General features: G+C 39.1%; 1 protein-coding gene across 2 annotated transcripts in view; it reads right to left on the bottom strand.

The window, feature by feature from the left end:
- Positions 1 to 969: 969 nt before the first annotated feature.
- Positions 970 to 20,070, bottom strand: part of Abca1 (ATP binding cassette subfamily A member 1) — a 128,837-nt gene continuing 109,736 nt past the window's right edge. For both annotated transcript variants that reach the window (XM_063224413.1, XM_063224412.1), the window contains exons 35-50: positions 19,857 to 19,931; positions 19,199 to 19,368; positions 17,714 to 17,891; positions 15,804 to 15,919; positions 15,552 to 15,696; positions 14,046 to 14,169; positions 12,873 to 13,002; positions 12,510 to 12,630; positions 11,673 to 11,735; positions 11,003 to 11,109; positions 8,650 to 8,791; positions 8,163 to 8,297; positions 6,591 to 6,694; positions 5,918 to 6,010; positions 5,032 to 5,275; positions 970 to 4,265 (exon numbers count right to left, since the gene is read on the bottom strand). In XM_063224413.1, the coding sequence (XP_063080483.1) occupies positions 4,125 to 4,265; positions 5,032 to 5,275; positions 5,918 to 6,010; positions 6,591 to 6,694; positions 8,163 to 8,297; positions 8,650 to 8,791; positions 11,003 to 11,109; positions 11,673 to 11,735; positions 12,510 to 12,630; positions 12,873 to 13,002; positions 14,046 to 14,169; positions 15,552 to 15,696; positions 15,804 to 15,919; positions 17,714 to 17,891; positions 19,199 to 19,368; positions 19,857 to 19,931 (2,088 nt within the window). In that variant the 3' untranslated portion in view covers positions 970 to 4,124. The remainder of the gene's footprint in view (positions 4,266 to 5,031; positions 5,276 to 5,917; positions 6,011 to 6,590; positions 6,695 to 8,162; positions 8,298 to 8,649; positions 8,792 to 11,002; positions 11,110 to 11,672; positions 11,736 to 12,509; positions 12,631 to 12,872; positions 13,003 to 14,045; positions 14,170 to 15,551; positions 15,697 to 15,803; positions 15,920 to 17,713; positions 17,892 to 19,198; positions 19,369 to 19,856; positions 19,932 to 20,070) is intronic.

Genomic DNA, 20,070 nt, shown 5'->3' with positions numbered 1-20,070 from the left:
TTAACACGCAGTTTCCTGTCATTTCATTAAAGTCACTTGGTGGGACCCTAGGGGGAGGATGAAGTTGTGACAGTGACGCTGAGTGGGCATCGAAGCCCCCTCAAAGCTGAGAACCTTCTGCACACAGAGCTCAGTCCTGTACCTCAGCAGGGTAGTTTATTACGTGTTACTGTCAGAGACCACTACAGAACCAGGATTCTCAAACAGCCAAAACAGAACTGCTGAAGAGGGCATCGTCAGAGACTGAGACAAGCCTACATCTTTTTCTCACACTGATTCTTAATACTCATGAAGAACACAGCACACTGTCTCATCAAAGCAGACATGAGCCAGGCGTGGTGGCACATGCCTGTAATCCCAGAGCTCAGGAAGCTGAGGCAGGAGGATCACCAGGAGTTGAAGGCCTGCCTGTCTCAGGCAAAAACAAAGTGTGTAGACTGCATCACACTGCTACAGGAGAACAGAGGGGCATCTCCCTTAGTCCCAGGATCACTTGTGTATCATGTCCCTGCTTCCCTTCCAGTGCAGTCTGCCATTTGTGCCTGTGTAACCTTGCGGTTGCCCCCAGCTGCACAGTGGCACAGTCCCCTTGTATATTTGACTGAATGCACAAAAGGGCATCAAAGGCTGACTTTATACCCCACTCAAGACCAAGGGAAGTTTTTATCAGATGCTTAGCAAGAGAGCATTTTCAGAGATTTCTGCAGCTTAATCATTACACAGAATAAACAATCCTTAGACATTTTAAATACCAATTACTCAGTGTTTCAACTGATACAAAAGTGCACAACATCCTTTTCTTTATTTTCAACTAGTCCCAGGTTATCTTTTTGGGTTAATAGGGCATTTGAACCTTTTCTAAAATTTAATTTATAAACCAAATGGCTTCTCCCCCACCAGATGCAGATACAATACTTTAACAGTAGGTGGTGCTATGAACACACAAAAGAAAATTTGTACAGCCCAACAGAACTGTCACAGCTTTTATTTTGTGACTCATTACAACATAGAAATATGCCTTTAATACATAATATAAAGTTATTAACAATACAAATATTTTTCTGGGTTTTTTCCTTTTAATGAAAATGATTTAACTTAGAAATCTATTGTGAAACTTCTGTCTAGTTTTGCAAATGTCAGATATTCCAGTGCAAAAATAGATCCATTACAGACAGCATAAAGTGCTTGGAATGAAGGGCCAATGATGAAGGAAAAAAAGCACAAGAACAGCTCCATCCTAGGGTACAAGAGAGGATGATCGCACACCTAGTGTTTATGGAAGGATAGACATTCTATAAAAAGGGATGCAACAATTTGAAAGAATTAGAGCAGTCTTAGTAATACATTATCACTAGTAAATAGTAACAAGAGTACAAATTAGTATCTCAATATCAAAGTGGTTCACTATTACATGACACATGGCTCTTAGGGAAAAATTTTACCTGATATATACACTCATGAGAAATCCCACAGACAAATCCCTTTAGTCAATGATTATTATACAATGAATGAATGATGTGAACCTTTAATAGTCACAACATCTATGCATTCAGTACAGATATCAAAATACAGTAGTTTGAGGTTTGTGTGTTTGTTTTTAATCATGAATTGTGCTGGGTATTTAAATAGTGAGGATTTGTTATTTTCTTCAGTATTACTCATATTCACAGTTAATAAGTTTTTGAAGGTGTCCAAAAGATGTAACAGCAGAACTCTTGGAACACTTCTTTTGAGAAGTTGTGAAACTCACATTTCCACAGGGAATATGCAGAAATTTTATTTGAGGGTAGAGTTGGTACCACAATTAGATTTACACAGGATAATTTTTAAAATTACTATTTGGACAGTCCTGAGAATATACCACAATACTAATGAGGACAATGTGTAATTGTAGATTGTTTCTAGCTTCAAAAAAGATCATTTTTTTTCCAGATAAAAACCTTAAGTTTATATTAAAATTTAATTTTTCAAAATAGTTCACAGTGCTTTTGATTCTTATAAATATGAACTTGAAGTCAAGGCTAATTAAGGAGTTGCTCATGTAGTTAATATAATGAATTAGAACATGATCATAGTTAGATGAGAAAACCAATAGAAGTCTGATTTTGAAAAATCAGAAATTACTCTCTGAATTTTGTATCAGAATGGGATAAAGTATAGGGAGTGATCTCAGGCCATCAGTTAACACAAATATGCATCATCATTTTAAAAAACAATTATCGACTTTAATTTCTAAAACAATCATTTTAGTCACAACGAAATTCTGTAAATTTATAGACAGATGATTTTGGAAAAGACCTGAAAGATGCTTTTAGAGTTAATATTTAAATACTAGAAAATGCTCAGAATTAGTGATGATAATGAAAGACCACGTGAACTTTGCCAAATAGTTCTCTCAGACCACATCAAGCACAGTAAAATATTTTTACAAGTATTTACTGACAGGAAAATAACATGGAGTTGAAAAGTTGAAAATGCACTATAGAAGCATTTTATTTTTTTCCTAAGTTAGGGACTAAAGAGATGAAAAGTAAATTGTCAGAGATTCAGTGGGGTGTTTAACAGACCAGACTTGTACTTAAAGCTACTAAATGCCTTAAGTACAAGTTCAAAAAGTTTCCAGGTTAGCTGTTTTCCCTTTGAATTACTGTTTAGCCTGTAACCCTTTCTTGACTTTTGCATTGTTGCAACTTAAAGAACAGCCTGGTCAGTATTCTTCCGGTGAGCTCCCACAACACCAAAACAACCCATATTTGTAAACAAGTTAGCTAAGTAACATGGCACAGAAAATTTAGTGAGACTTAATTTCTCCCCACCCGTACATACATACATACTCACTCTTCTATGAAATACAATAAAAAATACTTGGATTGATGAAATGAAATTGAGGATTCTACGTGATCTTAAAGAAATCCAAATACAGTGTCATGAGATCTCTAACACCACATCATTTCCTAGTGACCAGGGACTCACCAGATGTTCCACCTGCAGACCTATGTAGGCAGATAAAAGCTAGTGAGGCCAGGTGGAGCTGTACAAAGATGTCACTCTGAGGTTTCAGGAGTCACTATAGAATTTAAAGTCCCAGATGATATTAACAGTACAAAGATTTCTGTCAACATACAACAAAGTTTTTCATTTTCTAGATTGAGTTTTAAAAACCAGAAATAGTACTACGTTTGTGTCAAACAACAAAGATCTTGAGATGCAGGGTACCACATTAGCAGAAGATCAGGACAAAGGCGAAGAGGCCTCCCTAAATTTGAACACCCTACCTCTTTCATTCCATGCCTTGATCTCAGCAGCTTACAGCCCCAGCAGGATAGCTACTCATTCTTTGCTTACCAGGATCAAAGAATATTTAAACAGTCCCGGAAAAGTGACCCTGGACAGCCATGACTGCAAGCATGGAGCAAGCTAAAAATGGGACCAGGGTTCCTGTGAAAAGGTACCCCTACTTTGCATGTTACAGCCACCACGGCATCTCACCCAAAGAGGGAATCAACACAGAACTATCGCCACACAAGGCACCATTTTGTCACCTGATACTTAATGATGTTGATGGACTCCCAGCACAGCAGCTTTCACATGAAGTGTTGTGACACACCACAGTGCTTCCGACTTTCTGAGCAACTTGGCACTAGTAATTCTGGCACACTCATCGCCAGCAATGGATGTGTCACTAGGAAACCAATCTCCTGGCATGACATGTCTCAGTGGATGATGATGCACATGTCTTCTGATTTTCATAATCACTGGCCATGGTTATTTGATGAATTATTGTTGCAATCCCAGTGAGAATACACAGGAAAAAGAAAGTATGACTTCGAACCCAAATGTCCAGTGGGTTCCGTACAGTTTCACACAGATAAAAAGTAAGAAACTAAATTCAAGTCTTTTTCACTAGAGAGCCAAACAAGTCAAAGGCTACAAAGGCACTGCCCCTGTAATGGAATTTTGTTTTCATTGCATTGAATTGCATTGCATTGAATAGTATCAGTACAGTATCCAGTTTACGTCTTCACACACAACCTCCCAGCTCCTCCTCTGGAACACTTCACACACGGTACAAAGGAAGATCTGGCTCCTCCTGACTTTCAGCCACCCTGTATAAACAGGATTTTTCATACATAACTTTCTTTCACTTTCTCATCCTGTAGAAAAGATGTGAGAACTGTGACATCCACTACTGTCTGGTTTTTGTGTAATGACAGGTCCTTTAAGTGGTCATCATCACTTTGGTCCTTGGCAAAGTTCACAAATACCTGTCAAAAGAAAGTCGAACCTTTATGAATACCTCTTGGTTTGCCTGCTTGCTTACTTTCTATCTTTCTTTATTTTCAATTCTGGGCCTCTTCACTGAGTTACATTCCCTATTTCCCAGTTCCCCCCAACGCGCGCGCACACACACACACACACACACACACACACACACACACAATCTTTTTGAGGGTTTCACTAAATTGCTAAGTTGTCCAGACTAGGGTTGAACCTGACAGTCCTCCTGCCTCAGCCTCCCAAAGTGGCTGGAATTACTCTTTCTTTATTTTAGTTGCATTTTTCCCTATGCTGAAACTAGGTCAACAGAAGAACATAGAATTACACAAATAAACTACCTAGACAACTGTGTGTGAAAGAGGAAAGAGTACTTTGAAAATATCAATAATCATTTGAAATCTGATCTTCTATATTAGCCTTCTCATAACTGCCTAATCATCAGCTTACTCTGGCATATACAGGCTTGATAAAAGCAAAGAGAAAAAGAAAACATTTACTATCTATTAGGTGGCCGGATATGTCTGGTACATTTTGACAGGGACAAGGCATATGGCAAAATGCCTGTCTTGTGGATGGTAATCAATGATAGTTATGTTAATACAAAAAATTTTCACAATCAGCCTATGAAGTAGAAGGTGTCATTTCCCTTTTAGGGTTCACAGAGGCTTAACAAACGCTCTTAGGCTGATGGAGGGGGATAACTGGGAATTGTCACCCAGAGAAGCAAGTCTACTTTTGACACTCAAAGCTTACTTGGTCAAGTGTTGTCTGAGAAACAGAGTAGTCTTCTATGTGGAGTCGCTTTTTGCTCTGGGAGAGGATGCTGAATATCCTCGCCAGGGAAGATAACGAAGACGGAAGCTGATACTGCAGCATGTTCCGGTGTTTCTCTTTTAGGACACTTCCTGGAAAGGCGAGTCCAAAAAACTCCTGGACAGGCTTCAGGTCAGGGTTGGACCCTGCTATTCTGACAACGATCGTATAACCATCTCCAAACCTGAAAGCAGGAACAAACATCCCAATGGATTATCTCCAGGAAGCACATCAAAAACATGCTTAATCCTGAGAACCCCACTTGTACCGTGACCAAAGGGAGATACCCGACAGACGGAGATCAGATGCTGAGAAAGGAACCCACTGTCATTTACTCAATGCCTTCTCTGTGTGTGGCACCATGCGCAGTGCCTTGGACACACAATTTCATCCTCACTGGACCCATGAATACCTGAGAGATGTTACAGAGAAACTGAAGCCTAGGAAGTGAGGTACTTGCTCATGACACACAGTTCACAAGAGGCAGAGCTAGGATACAAACCATCTGCATTAACTCTGAGGATTATGCTTTTAATCACATTGTTCCAAGTGATTTTTTTCACTTCATTTATATAACAACAATCCCAGCAAACTGACTTTCAGAGTGCTTAAGTAACTTGCTTAGGAGTCACACAGCCAGTATATGGTAAAGACAGAATTTGAATGCAGGTCTTCTTGGCTTCAAGGCCCTCACTTTTTTGCCTGTCCCATTCTATTCAGTTTAATTTCCCTTTCTTTCTAAGCCATCATTTGTAGAGTCACAAAATAATTAAATATAGAGCTTTCTTTTAAATGAGCTCCATCCCCAAAAAATGATTGTTTTTACCTATTTTTAAGATGCTGGACACTGCCAAGACACCTGAACCTCCCATTGACCATAATTGCCATCCGAGTGCAAAGAGCTTCACATTCTTCCATGCTGTGGGAAAACACAGTAAGGCTTTAGTTTTAGAGAGATGTTTCTGTGCCATTCAGAACATTACTGTAACATCTGGCATCGCAGGGAAACAGATTCCCAGCTTCCTAGGGCATAATGACATCCTGTTGCAAAGGGTACATTCTGTATCTTGGTGCTGCTCACTGCAGTGCTGTTTATAACTGTGTATGAGCTGGAAGCAATCCAAATGTTTACACAAAAGGGAAGAATGAAATAAATTAGAGTATATCCTAATACCAGCCAGTAATATGCATTGATGGCACATCCAAATTTACTGGTTTGAAACAATGTTCACAATATATTAAGTGAAAAAAATAATATATGTACTATGCTTGCATTTTGGTCAAAGTACATACTGAAAAGTGTCTATAGATTTGTGTAGGGAAGCTTGGCAAACATACATAGGCCAGTAATAATAATAGCTGTTTCCAAGTGGCATAATTTCAGGTAATAATTGTTTTAATCTTTGCTTTTCTATATTTTCTAGATTTCACAAAATAATCACATTGGAAAATTTAAAACTAACGCAGTGTAGAAACGAAACCAAGAGTATACTACAGACCTATGAGACGTCAGTACTACTGATCTCCCCTCCTTGACAATGCTGAGAGCACAATTCCACAAGAATCTCCGGGCTTTCGGGTCCATGCCTGTGGTTGGTTCATCCTGTAATTAGAATAAGTTTTATTATTCCCTGTGACATAAAAATATAAAGGGTGTGTTTGCTGCACTCCTGTTTGTCCCCAAAATACTTACCAGCAAGCATTTGTAGCGGCAGCCTGTACCCCTTGGTAATTTACAGATCACCCCCTGTTTCCCAGGAAATATCTCACTTTGATTCCTAGTTTCAGAGGGCTCTGTGAAGTGTGGTCATTGTAAAATCTGCCACTGCACAGGGATGGCAAGAAAAAAGCGGCATTTTTGCACAGGTGATGTTCTACTTTGTGTTGTTCTGTGATTTGAAATTTACCCCACAAAAAAGAATACTGATCATCATGTACATTCCTGTTACATTAAGATTGGAAGCAAGTTCCTGCTAGAGATAACTCAACAGTTTTTATTTTATTTTTATTTTGAAAGAACAGTCAGATTTGCTTCAGCTTCAAAGAGTGTCTCTGTTTGTTTGGTACCTGGAAATCAAACTTGCTAGGCCGGCACTTACACCTTTAGGTAAAACTAAATGAATGCTGGGAGCAAATGGCAATGTTTTTTCTAAAAGGAAATGGTTAGATGCTGAAGCATCCTTAAAAGCGGCCTAAAATTGACTTGTCCTCCTAGTCATTTCTTGACAGATGAAAAAAAAAATGGTAAGTTTCAAACTCATTCATTACAAGGTCATGCTGATGTCTTACTGAAGCACTCAAGTATCCTGAGTAATACATTGTAGATCTGAATAAATTTGCCCAAATAAATAGCAAAAGGAAAAAGTCCAAATAAATAGGGAAAGGAAAAAGCCTTTGGTTTTCATCATTTTTCATGACTGGTAAGTATATATTAAATATGCTTTTTGTCTGAAAATTCTATTTAAATCAGGATAATATTTGGGTATGATTTCTTTTCTTTTCTTTTTTAAATTTTAGCTTACTTCAGTTTACCCTGGTATAATGCTCTTGCTAGAAACTTCGGATTATGTAGCTGATTTCTGTAATACCTTCAGTGTTTCTCTTTTGTAGAAAAAAGAGGGACAAAGGCTACTGCTCAGTCTACTCTGCTTTTTCTTCTATTTGTGTATATGGAAATGTCATCTGGCTGCTGGAGTGAGGATCTTGATTCTATGTCCACAGCATATCCAGGGCAAGAACACACAGATGGTCAGGAAGAATGTTCCAGAGAAAGATCAACTCACACATTCAGCCTCAGTTAGACTTAAAAGGACAAAAATGGACAAAAATGAGGTGGTCAAGCTGGACAAAAATGAGGTGCTTAGAGTATCTCTAGTTAGGAGCAGTCAGAGGTGCGGCTGAGCCACCCACACGTGCATAGAGGGAGAAGCTTCCCTCTGCTTCTCCGAGACTGCTCCACTGTTTCTGGCAGGCAAGCTACCACTGCTAGGGCAATCGTAAGACTATCACACCCGCCTGCTGAACCATGAGATGTGCACTCAACCAGCACGGCTCCGCCCAGTCACACTCACCAGAAACACCACAGGAGGCCCACCGATCAAAGCCATGGCTGTTGACAGCTTGCGCTTGTTGCCTCCGCTATAGTTACCCGCGTATTTTTCTCCATACTTCACCAGGCCCAGTTTGCGAATCGCCCATTCACCAACCTGGAGAGATAAAAAGCACCCTGACTTCTGTCTGGCTTTGGAATTCTTATACATGAAAGTTCTTCCCTTAAGATAGGAACAGATTCTCTGACCATAACATGGCCACTGCTGAGAGGCCAAGAGCAAGGAAAAAGGACCCATGTGTTGCGGCAGTCCTCTCTCTCTGTCCCCCAGCCTGTGCTTGTCCACCCACCCCTGACCCATCGCCACGAAGGATGCCCACCCTGAAAACAAGTGCAAGCATCAGTGGTTCACATTGCTGCACACATGCAGAAAAGCAGCCTAAAGCCTGTGTCATGGTAAGAAGGCCTCCGATGCCAAGGGCAGGCTGGCTTTCTGGTGCCTGTGATACCTTGCCAACTTCTTTCTCTGGGACTCCTCTCAAGAGGGCAAAGAACTCCACATGCTCCCTCCCCGTCAGCAGCTCTGTGATGGCATCAAACTGAGGGCAGTAACCCATGTTCTGATGTACTTCATCGATGTTTGATAAGATGCTGCAAAGAAAAATGAAACCGGTCAGGTTTTAAGCATTTAGAGAAATTCTCTTCAGACCATCTGGCTTAATGTCCTCTAAAGGATGCTGACACATCACAAAGACACCCATGTTCCTGTTAATGTCTGGGATGGCGACTTCCTGGCAGTCAGGGTCCTGCCTCTACCCTGCACAGTTCTCACACCTGGCTTTCCCATCGCTTCCTCCTGCAGGTGCAGCCCCATTTCAGAATTCTGGAGTCCACATCAACTGTAGCGCAGCCTTCATCAACAACCTCAGAAGTTCAAAACACTGCTAAGTCTTCATCCCAGAGCTGACTAACTTTGTGCCCTGGTCATACATACCAAGGGCCTTAATTACTCCAAAGTCATCTCAGAATTCTCCCAAAGCTCGGAAATTCTCCCATGAGCTCCCTCTGCCTTCTGCTGCCCATACATTGACTCGGTGTGGTGTCAATGTATGGACAATGTATGGACATCTCATCCCCAGCCCAGACCCACCCTCCTACCTTGTAGAGACATTTTTGTTTGTTTTTAAAATCATAGACCCTCTTAGAATCTAGCAATAAAAAAACACACCTATGAATACATATATATATATGTATGTATATATATGAATATATATATATATATATGTGTGTGTGTCACCTATGAATACATATATATTTATATATATATGGCTTTCGCCTTCTAGAAAGCCAATCAGTTTATGAATTAATGAGGGGTTAAAAAGTTCAGCTTCCATATTCCCCTCTGATGTGTAATCTTCAGCCACTCCAGCTAACCATAAAGCTGGCCTTCAGTAAGTCACTCCTCTGTGCCTATCTGTTTAGTACCCCCAGGGTCAGCCCTTTCCAGAGTATGTCTGAGATAGCCAAGGACACCGCACAAGGCCCCCACAGCTACACTGCCAAAGTCAGTCCTTACAACCACTCAGTGCGACAAACCTTAGCTTGGGCCAGTTATTGCTGCTAATGCAACACGCTCCAAAGGCTTAATGAAGCAGCACTATTCTGAGAATTTCTCTTTTCTCAAGGATCTTTTATACTGATGCTGGAAAAACTGCTAAGAGATGGGAGATCAATGACTACATTAAGGTCTTTGCCCTTCAGTATTACTGGCTATCCTCGACCTTGCCCAGTATGTTCACATTACAAACCATCACCCACCAGTGGGTTGCAAAATAAATTAAAATTTTATATAGCCAGTAATTTTTAAAAGATACAATATAGAACAGCATAAAAAATATGAGTGTACTAAAGGTAGTAATATTGGTGCAATCTTGAGAAATTTTTCATTAAGTTTTATGGGTAAGTGTTTATGTGTATGTATGCCCTGGGTTGAAATAGAAAATGTATTTTCTAGATGGGTCATGGCCGGCAAAGTTTGAAAGTCACTGCCTTGTACCATTTATCCATATAGAAAGTCTGGTGATGCTCCACACATTTACAGTACTCAAGAGTAATATTCTCTAACAAGTATCTAATATGTAGCTGTACCCCAAAGATTAGATTGCTTAGTGATCTGTACAATCTCAGAAAATGACCCAGTGATAACTTCAGCAGTTTATACTCTGTAAAGAGGGCAATTATGTAGGCCTACCTTCTTTCACCTTCTAGAAATTTTCCCTGATAAAAAGATAAAAACTAAATATAAGGACATATTTATAGAGTCAATAATGAAAACTAATGAATGTCCAACATTTATAAGGAATTGATTAAATAACAAGTAAATGTATATGGAAATTTTATGTAGCATATAAATTCTTTAATCTACTGGGAAATATTCATAACATATTCATTAATAACAAAAGCCAGTATGATCTTGACTTGGTGATATATTTGTATGTATAGAAAGGTAGATTTAGGGTGATGGAAAAGTTCTAAAACTGGACTGTGTGAATAGTTGCAGCATTTTGGAAATTTACTAAAAATCACTGAGTTGTTCTCTGAAAACAAGTAAATTATAGGTATGTAAATTATACCTGAATAAAGCTCTTAAGAATAATAGTGTAAGATTGAAAGAATGTGTAAATAGTGATTATCTTTAGGTAGTAAAACTGTGGATGATTTTAGGTTCTTCTTTTTCTTTTACTATATTTCACCATTGTATAAGCTCTAAATACTACTGTTATAATCAGGGGAAAAATCAATATAATTTTTAAACTGAGAAAAAAGTCTTTGAAGAAAAATACAGGCCACTCCTTTCCTCACCTGTTTTTGTTAAGGAACGCATCCCCTCGGGTAACCGTGGTGTCTCCAGTTAACATCTTGAAGGTTGATGATTTGCCAGCACCGTTAACTCCCAGAAGCCCAAAGCACTGCAAGAGTGAAACTGAGTGAGTTGCACAAGCAAACTATCAACTCTAAATCTAAGCGGCCTATAGCAGATCCTAAAACATCGTTATTGAGTATCAGTGACAAGTCAAATATTCTCTGGGTTTTTATGACATCACATAGATATTCAAATATATATTTTACAATTTTGTGTGTATAAGCACTAAGTTGTGAGGTTGAGATCAGTATTAATGTGGGCAAAACAGTAGTGAAAGCTGGCTAAATTATACCATCTCCTCTGCCTGAAGAGCATACAAGGACAAACAAAAATGAGAAAGGAAAACGTCTCTTTTTTGTAACCTATTTGAATTTCATCATCTCAAGTAGATCATAAAAGCATGTTTTACATGTGCTACTTTTCTTAAACTGCCTGAGATTACCCCAAATTGTTTTTTGATAAAAGAGGTCCCTGTTCTCTTTTTGATGACTGATTGCTTTAAGGCACAAGTAGAGATGCCACTTTACCCCTCGTAGACACTGTGGCTTGATTGTGTAGATACGGTCTGAATTAATAGAGACAAACACAATACAGACAAAGTGTCTTTACCTCACCGGGAGGAATGCCAACGCAAATCCTGTCAACCGCAGGCTTCCTCTTCCGTCTATATATCTGCAAAAAACAAATTGCAAAAATCCATGAAGCTCAGTGACTCATAGCTCTCACCAGGCAACTAAAGAAGGGATTATAACCCAAAGACACCACCAAATAGACTCATCGATAAAACTAAGTCACCTGTTCGACATTCTAAGAGCCTTACTCTGTCACTGTGACAACTGGCTTCAGACTACTCTGAAGCTCAAAATCAAAATGAATTTCTTTCTATATTTTTAATCTTAGTCTTTAGAAATCTATATTACTCATTAATATCTACACGCATTTTCATTTAACATGCTTATATTTTAAAATTTAAATTATAAACAATACTTCAAATATTACAAAAAAGTGACATTTGAGAATTCTGGCATTTAGAAATAGATGCTAAACAGATCCTCCTTCTAAGCAATGAGCTGTGTAAGCCTTTTGACTATGAACCTCAAAATCACTCTCCCTACCTCAGCTTTGACTACACAATATTAGTTGTTTTAATAGCTAACACATAAATGTAAGTATGCAAAATAAATTCAAGAATAAGAATTCACATTACGGAAGGATTCTCAGTAGGATTTCTTTAATTAAGAAATCTCTGTGGTACATTTTAAATAAAATTGACAAACCCTTGGTATAGTTGCACATTTTGGGAAACAGGCTTTATTTACTAAGAATCAACAAAACACTAGTTTGAACATACGAAACAAAAAAAAAAAAAAAAAAAAAAAAAAAAAAAAAAAAAAAAAAAAAAAAAAGAAGACCAAGCTGCTATATAGTCCACACTCACTGTCCTACCTTAGTTAACTCCTTGATTTCCAAGATGTCATTCTGTCCTCCACCATCCAAAATTCTCTGCCTTTCTCGCCTTACATCTTCATCCTCATCATTCAAAGGAGGAAGCTTTGCATTCACAGGTCTGAGACAGAGATATTTTTTTTTAAAAATCAACCTTTCAAACTATTTTCAAAATCCAGTCTCTAATGCAAGCTTGTAAAACCTACTTGCTAGTTTGCAGGTTTGGCAGGGCTGGGGTTGGGAGATGCCACAATAGGAAAAGTCAGTTTGATTATTGGAATTTATTCAAGCCAAACACTTAATGAATGTTTCCCTATGCTCCTCATTGACCAAGTGCTCCATGAGTTCTGAGACAAAGCTTACCTGGGCCTGAAGAAGAATCTGTACTGGATCAGAACAGTAATGAGGAAGAACACGACCCCTTCCACAGCCATGGCAAAAAGGTTTCGTCCCACCAGGTCCCAAGACAGTGGTGACACAAAGCGATTCTCCCCTGGCAGACACAATACAAAGATTCCATCAGAATAGAGCACCAAAAGTCATAGCTCTTTCTCAAATTCGGGGTTATGTTCACCTATTTTTCTAGAAGTGCCAGTATCTATTATCCATAAAAAGGAGAAAGAAAAAAAAAAAGAGAGAGAATAACTGTTTTGACGCTAATTTACAACCTACATCAGTCTCAGTGACAGCTTGTATTAGATCTATACCTTCCTATAAGATAGCTAATGTTTCCTTTTCAGTGAGACATACAAAGATACTTTTAAGGCAAACAATCCAAAATAATTTTTAGGGTTAGTATTTTAATAAACTATAAGTCTTAAATGTTAGAAAGAACACTAAAAATATCCCTATTTAAGTACCATGGAATATAACCAATGACTTAGTTAAGTTAGCAGGTTTTACATAAATATTCCTTAAGTTCTTTATTATCTTAACACATCTCCTTCATAATGCCAAGCTAAAAAACAAATCCTCATCTATCACCATTAAATAACATGGCCCATCTAACTATATTAGCCAGTAAATGAAGGATAGTCATATGATGATAGGGGAAATATTTTTACCCACTCTAAAGGTAGAAAAAGCTGCAATAAATTATCTCTTTATAGACAGTGTAACACATAATATATGACTGCCTTTGCAGGCCCATGACTTTCCTAACAGAGTCAAAGTATTCACTTTTCTGTAGGATTCTCTGGTCTACATCTAATTTCCAAGCCGTCAGCTGACTTTTCCAGTGATTCTCAAAAAACAAACCAGCAGCATTTGGCACTGGGTCCAAACAAACGCCAGCATTTAAAGAATTTCCAATATTGCTCCTTCACTTATCTCAATGCTTTGGAGGCACAGATAAAGGGGTGGGTCACAAGACCCATGCCAGACAATCTACACTGGCATTAGCCTCCAGCAGGGAAAGAGAAGTCTAGTATCCTTTGCCTAGTTACCAGCCTCTTCCTCAAACAAAAGGCCAGGAGGCCAAGGCCCATACAATCCGGCACCTCTATAAAAGCATCCTACAGCCCCTGCTTCACTCACCAAACCTTTCCAAGGCATCAGCCATCGCCTGATTTTTCACCATATCAATCAGCCCTCGTCCCAGGCAAAAATGTGGGAAGATCAGGAACACAGACTTCAGTATATCATTGATGTTATTCAGCTTCTAAAAACAATGAGAGAGACAAAGTGTGGGTAGCATTCATATTTTAGGCTAAAAGTTGTCAAAGGCTGAAATACGGAAATAAAGAAAAATTTGATTCTTTGGAGACAAACTGAACCTTTGAACTCAGATACCAAAGAGTAGCAGCAGGGATTTTTGGTTCTTTAGAAAACCTGAATTAATGTTATGAGCACTGAGAAATGAGCAAAGTTTAAAAAACATAGCTACATTCAATCAGAAACAAATCCATAACCAAGCATTTGTTTAGCATTTAAAAGCAAACTGTTCATTTCTGGCTCCATATTTGAGTTTTGGGATTCTGCTGCAATTTCAAAAAGCATTCATGACCATACTGGCAGTGATCTGTGATCTAATACAAAGCAACTGAATAATTCACTGTGTGCTACATGCACCGTGGGCATGGGAGAGGGAAGTTAGTAAGCAGATTCTGATGAAGACAAACATGGAAGGAGGAGAACACCACATAGCCAACTGTGAGTTGTACTGGTGGCAGAGCTGGGCTCTGAAACCCCATAGCGAAGAAAACACATTCCATGGGACAGGGAAAGAAAGCTTCACCTGAGCTAAGTCTGGAACTCTTCCAGGCCTAAGATGGAAGAAGGGCACTTCGAACCAGGCTAGAGGAATATGGGGGTGTAAAGAGCAATTCAGCTGAAGTTACTGGGCCTTGGGACAGGGTGTGAGAGAAACTGGCCGGGAAGGGTCATGCATCTGTGAAAGGACCTGTGTCCTAAAACAAGATGTCCAGACAGTCAGTGACAGTGGAAATGAAGAAGTCTTGTTTTTGACCTTACCAGTTGGATGTGGAAAATGACCAACACCAAAGCACCTAGGATGACTACAAGAGAACCAGCTCAGACTAATGTCACTAAATGCAACAGGGATAGCACAAGAAATATCAGGTTCTGAGGCAAAAGACGATGATGACATGTCCAGTTTGGGGGTACTTATAAATTACCTAAATGGATGGTAATAAACTATCATCAGTGCATAGATCTGAGAAATAATCATAAGATGATGAGAAAGACGATGGTAAAAACCTTGGAAATGATGAATTGGCCAGAGAAGGGTCTAAAGTGGAAAGAAAATATGGCAGCATTGGGCCGAGTCTTGGGAAAAATGACATTGAAATATAAAGAAGTATAAAAGAACCTGTCTAAGGAAAATGAAAGACGTGGCCAGGGAAATATAAAGTGCAGCAGGAGAGAAAGTCACTGTACGTACTCAGGCAGAATATGAAAAAGGACAAGGCAGGTGGCAGAATCAATGCCACAGACAAGCAGAACAAGACTACGATTAATCCCTCTCCTCTGACACCCAGAGATACTCATGTCAGCGGCAGGTGCTGTATCTGCAAAACTCACATTGTTGGTGAAGAGCTCCAGCACGAAAGTCGCCACACTGCCATTGATGCCGATGAAGAGGTTCACACTGGTGAGCACCACATAGGCTGTGCTGGGGATCTTGAACACGAAGGAGGCTGGGTACATGAGAGGTGTGATTGACCACCTGGCAAAGTACAAAGATAAAGGTCCACTTAAGTCCCCTACCCTGCCTCTAACACTGGGTACCATATGCCTTTCCCACTGGGAGTCCCCTACCCAGAGGAGCCTTACCCATACAGCAAAAGTAGAAGGGCGAGGACAGGCAGGTTGGTGGAGGACACATAGGACTTCTGCTGGAAGCAGATGAAGATGATAATGACCAGTGTGGCAGGGACCACATAATTGCACTAAAAGACAAAGCACAGAAATAAAATTGACCCTAAGTCAAATATACAACACATCTCAAGTCTTCACCATCATCAGACAAGAAAGGACAGATATACATATTAAAGAATAACTTTGAATTAATGAAGCCATATAAACTATTAATCAAAATACTGAGCAATGTATTTTGACAAGAATTTTACCCTTGGCTGATTTTATAAACTGCATGCCCTTTCTGTCTTTCCCATAGCTAAGCCAACGTGTCACGCTCAGTAAACTTACTGAACGATGGATTCTCAGTCAGAGTAATTTCAATTTCACAGGAGGCAAATAAGCTTGCATTATTCTTCCCTGAGATGACTGTGTCTGCTTCATCATTAATGCTGTACTAGAGTCTGCCCAAGTTCAATCTCACATGTAATCTATTTATGAAGTAAGTGCTCATAACATGAATGTCAGAATTGTTTCATCACTCTGAGAATAATTTTAAAGTCTGTTCTGACAGTGCTGTGAGCATTAAAATGCAGAAATAAAGACTCGGCCACAAGACAATTATGAGAATTCATAGCTAGCAGAGCAAAGCCCAGGCGGGGAAGTGACGGTGTTTTTTAGCCATTAGAAGAAGTATAGCTTCAGACTGAATCTGCCTCTCCACATCCTACTCAATGTGTTTATCAATTTAGGTGAAGAGATAATACATTAAAATATAAGTGATATCCCTGAGGTCAGAGACTCAATTTTTCATCTCTGAGTTTCCTATTTGGCATTGTCAGACATCTAGGAAACACTCAGTGAATTTTAAATAAATGAATTATTGGATCAAGATAAAACAAAACAAATAAAACAAGATATACTATAACTGAAATATTAACCTTACTTTTTTAAAAAAGCCAATGACATTAGCATAGACTGAAAGAGACTAAATTTACTAAGTTGCCAAGAAGACAGTGTGAAATGTAAAATACAATAATCTTGTGTTACAGTAGTAATACAATGTGGTAAAGGTCAACTCTCTCTAGACTCCTAACCAATCAGACAGCAGTCCAGATTAATTCCAGACTTTGTGCTTCAGAAGACTTAACAATATGGAGTACAGCTATAGGTAACAATCACATCAGAACTGTGGCAAGTCTAAGAGCTTGGTACAGTTAGCAAAGACATTACCATCATCTCGACCATCATCACTCGTATTTGTGCTTTAGAGATTACAAAGTCTGTTTCTCTGTCTGATCTTATCTGTAGAAAACTTCAGTTAAATGACAGTTGTCTTTAAATATCTAAATATTACATTTGCTCTAAATTGCTTAAAATCAATGGAAGTCATAAGTAGCTAGAGTTCAACTTTACTTATAATAATTAAAATTTCAAAATCCTTTGAAGACCTCTATCTGGGCCAAAACAGAAATAATATAGCTGACAGGAAAACACCTTTGAAATGGATGAACAAGCTGCTGATAAAATGTAGGAATTTTTCAAGTGACAGGTGTTTTTCCTAGTTAAACAAAGAAAATCCTGACCCAATAGGTTAAAATCTATCAGAGAAATTACAGGTATTGATGCATAAAGACTAAGGTCTTTCCATTCCTACGTTTCCTGGCAAAGTGTTCAAAAGGAAATTATCCAAAAGGTCATAACTATAGTCAGATGTTCTCATTGGTCTAAAATCAGCTCTGTACCCAATCGTGTCATGAATGTGTACAACTGCCTCTCCCTTTCCCTTTTCCCTACTAGGACACTTCCTGGTCGTGGTTAGGGGCTGTTCTATTTTATCACGCGTGCCCTGACAGAGATTCACACCATAGCAGACCTCTCCTTACCATATCCCAGACAAAATTGGAGAGCCAGTAGATGACAGGCTTCACACCACTGATAAACTGTAAGTGCTTTGCTTTGCTGACCCGCTCCTGAATCAGGAATACAACAAAGCTGGCCGGAACAAAGGACATTGCAAAGATGACACATATGGACACAACGACATCTACTGATGTGGTCATCCTAGAAGGAAAAAGGCAGTAAGGATCAGGGGAGTCTTGGATGCAGGTGGGAACATGCATGAGGATACATACATCGAAAGCACAGACCTGGGAAAACACTGGTTCGCCAAGCACATCTTATTTTGCATTAATCATCTTCAGGTTAAAAAATATAAACCTTGATAATTCTAACGCAATGCTGGTTTCACTGAGATTATACAAATTGACTAAACCAGGCATAATTGAGCCCTAGTACTGAGAAAGGCTGAGGCAAGAGGACTGCAAGATCCCAACTGTCCTGGGCAACTTAGTGAGATCCTATCTAAACAGAAAAAGAAAAAAACTAGGCTGGAGATGGTAGACCATGCATGGGTTCTACCTCCAGTACTGAAAACAGAATTCGCTTCCCACTGCCACAGTGAAGCTACTGAGGGAAATATTAAAGAGGTATAAGGATATTCAATTTTTTCCACTGTTCTTGGCCTTGTAAGAATAGTACAGTTTTAAATTTTCACACAAAAAAGACAGATGTGGCTTGAAACCTAAATAAGGAAGAAATGCTAGAGTGAAACTACTCAAGTAGTTGATTTTTAATGGCCATGAATAACTTTTATGGCTATAAATAAATTTTAAAACATTAAGATGTAGCAAATCAATCTGACACATACAAAATTTATACCAGGTTCTTTTTATAAAAAGACATCATAAAAGCCTATTAAGCAGTGTTGATATGAAGACCCTCGTATCCTACAGTCATATTCTACAGGTGTTAAAGCAAAATACTAATTGTACCATGGTCCATTTATGGAAAGGTGATCTAACATGTTGAATAATCAACTCAGTATTGGGTGCTGGCATTAGCAATTTACATGAATTTCTCCCATTTAATATGACCCATCTAGAAAGTTTAGAGGCTGGATTTACACTTAGATCTGTAGGATTTCAAATATTTTTACCGTCTTTAGATTTCACACACACATTTATTTCAGGAAATAAAAACAAACTTTAACAAGTTGTTTCAAAACAAATGAAATTGATTACTGTTTTTATAACTGGTGAGTTAATCATTTTAGTACCTCATTAAGAATTAGAATTCAACATACTTGATAACTTTTTACGTATCTGTGTTGTTTTCTTCTGTAGTTCAAGAAGGCTGCTCATTTGTAAACTGAGCACTTCCACCCAGAGTTTGGATCAACCCAGGGTCACATAACATGACTGTCTCTGAAGATGCTGCTCGACTACCTGCTTTGTTTCCTTTCCCTGCCCCACAATTCCCAGCACCCTCTTTTCTCATCAGCCCACCCATTCAGATACAGCTCTACTTACAGAGCCACCTCTGACAGCTGCTGCTTGGTCAGATTCAGGGGATGATTGAAAGCAGTAATCCCATACTGGCTAGGATTCTCTCCCTTCTGCAGATTGGCCCGGAGGATGGCATTGTTGATCACATTCAGGAAAGAGCTGATGGCATGCCAGCCCTTGTTATTGAACCACACCTGAAATAAAACACATCAGGTCCAAGGCACTGTTCCCAACCATGCTCCCAGAAGTGCATGTACACAAAACATGCATGCAAAGTTTAGAGAGAAATTCCAGTCCTACCCTAAGAGAAAACATTGTAGTCAGAGAATGTGGCAAAGAAATAACAGCATGGTTGAAGCACTGACCGCGACCATGTGGCCTAGCACTTTGCTCAGGACCTCACGTCTTTAACTCATTTACGCCTCACAACTGTTTGGAGAGTGCATGATGACTATCTCCACTTGATAGCTAAGGAAACAGAAGTCAGGTCGCAATAGTTCACCTTGTAAATCTACTGGCAATGCACATTCTCTGGATCCCAGCACCATCCTGACTCACTGGTAAAAACTGCTCTTTTATATCCCGACTTCCCCCATTGACTTTCCCATGAGATGAAAATACTTCAGGGAACACAGGGATCATTATTTACTGAGAAGCTAATAGAATACAGTCAGTGATTTACCTTGACATTGTTTTTGGTGTTCAATCCTGTCATGAACCTTCCCAAGCTGTTGAGAAATCGATCGGCAGAACTGTCCTACAAACAACAGAAACCTGCCTCAGTTATGATGGTTTACATGGCCAAGGGGCAACCGTAGGCCTGGAATCGGCGGACCACAGGAAAATTCTATGAAAAACAATTACTGCCACTACTTCATTCTCTAAAATTAAATTTA

The sequence above is a fragment of the Cavia porcellus genome, unplaced genomic scaffold, assembly GCF_034190915.1.
Source record: "Cavia porcellus strain 051 isolate PalLab524CR breed Dunkin Hartley unplaced genomic scaffold, mCavPor4.1 scaffold_1, whole genome shotgun sequence".
NCBI classification, from domain to species: Eukaryota; Metazoa; Chordata; class Mammalia; order Rodentia; family Caviidae; genus Cavia; species Cavia porcellus.
Note: the sequence above shows the minus strand (reverse complement) of the source record. Positions and strands in the feature narration are given on the sequence as shown.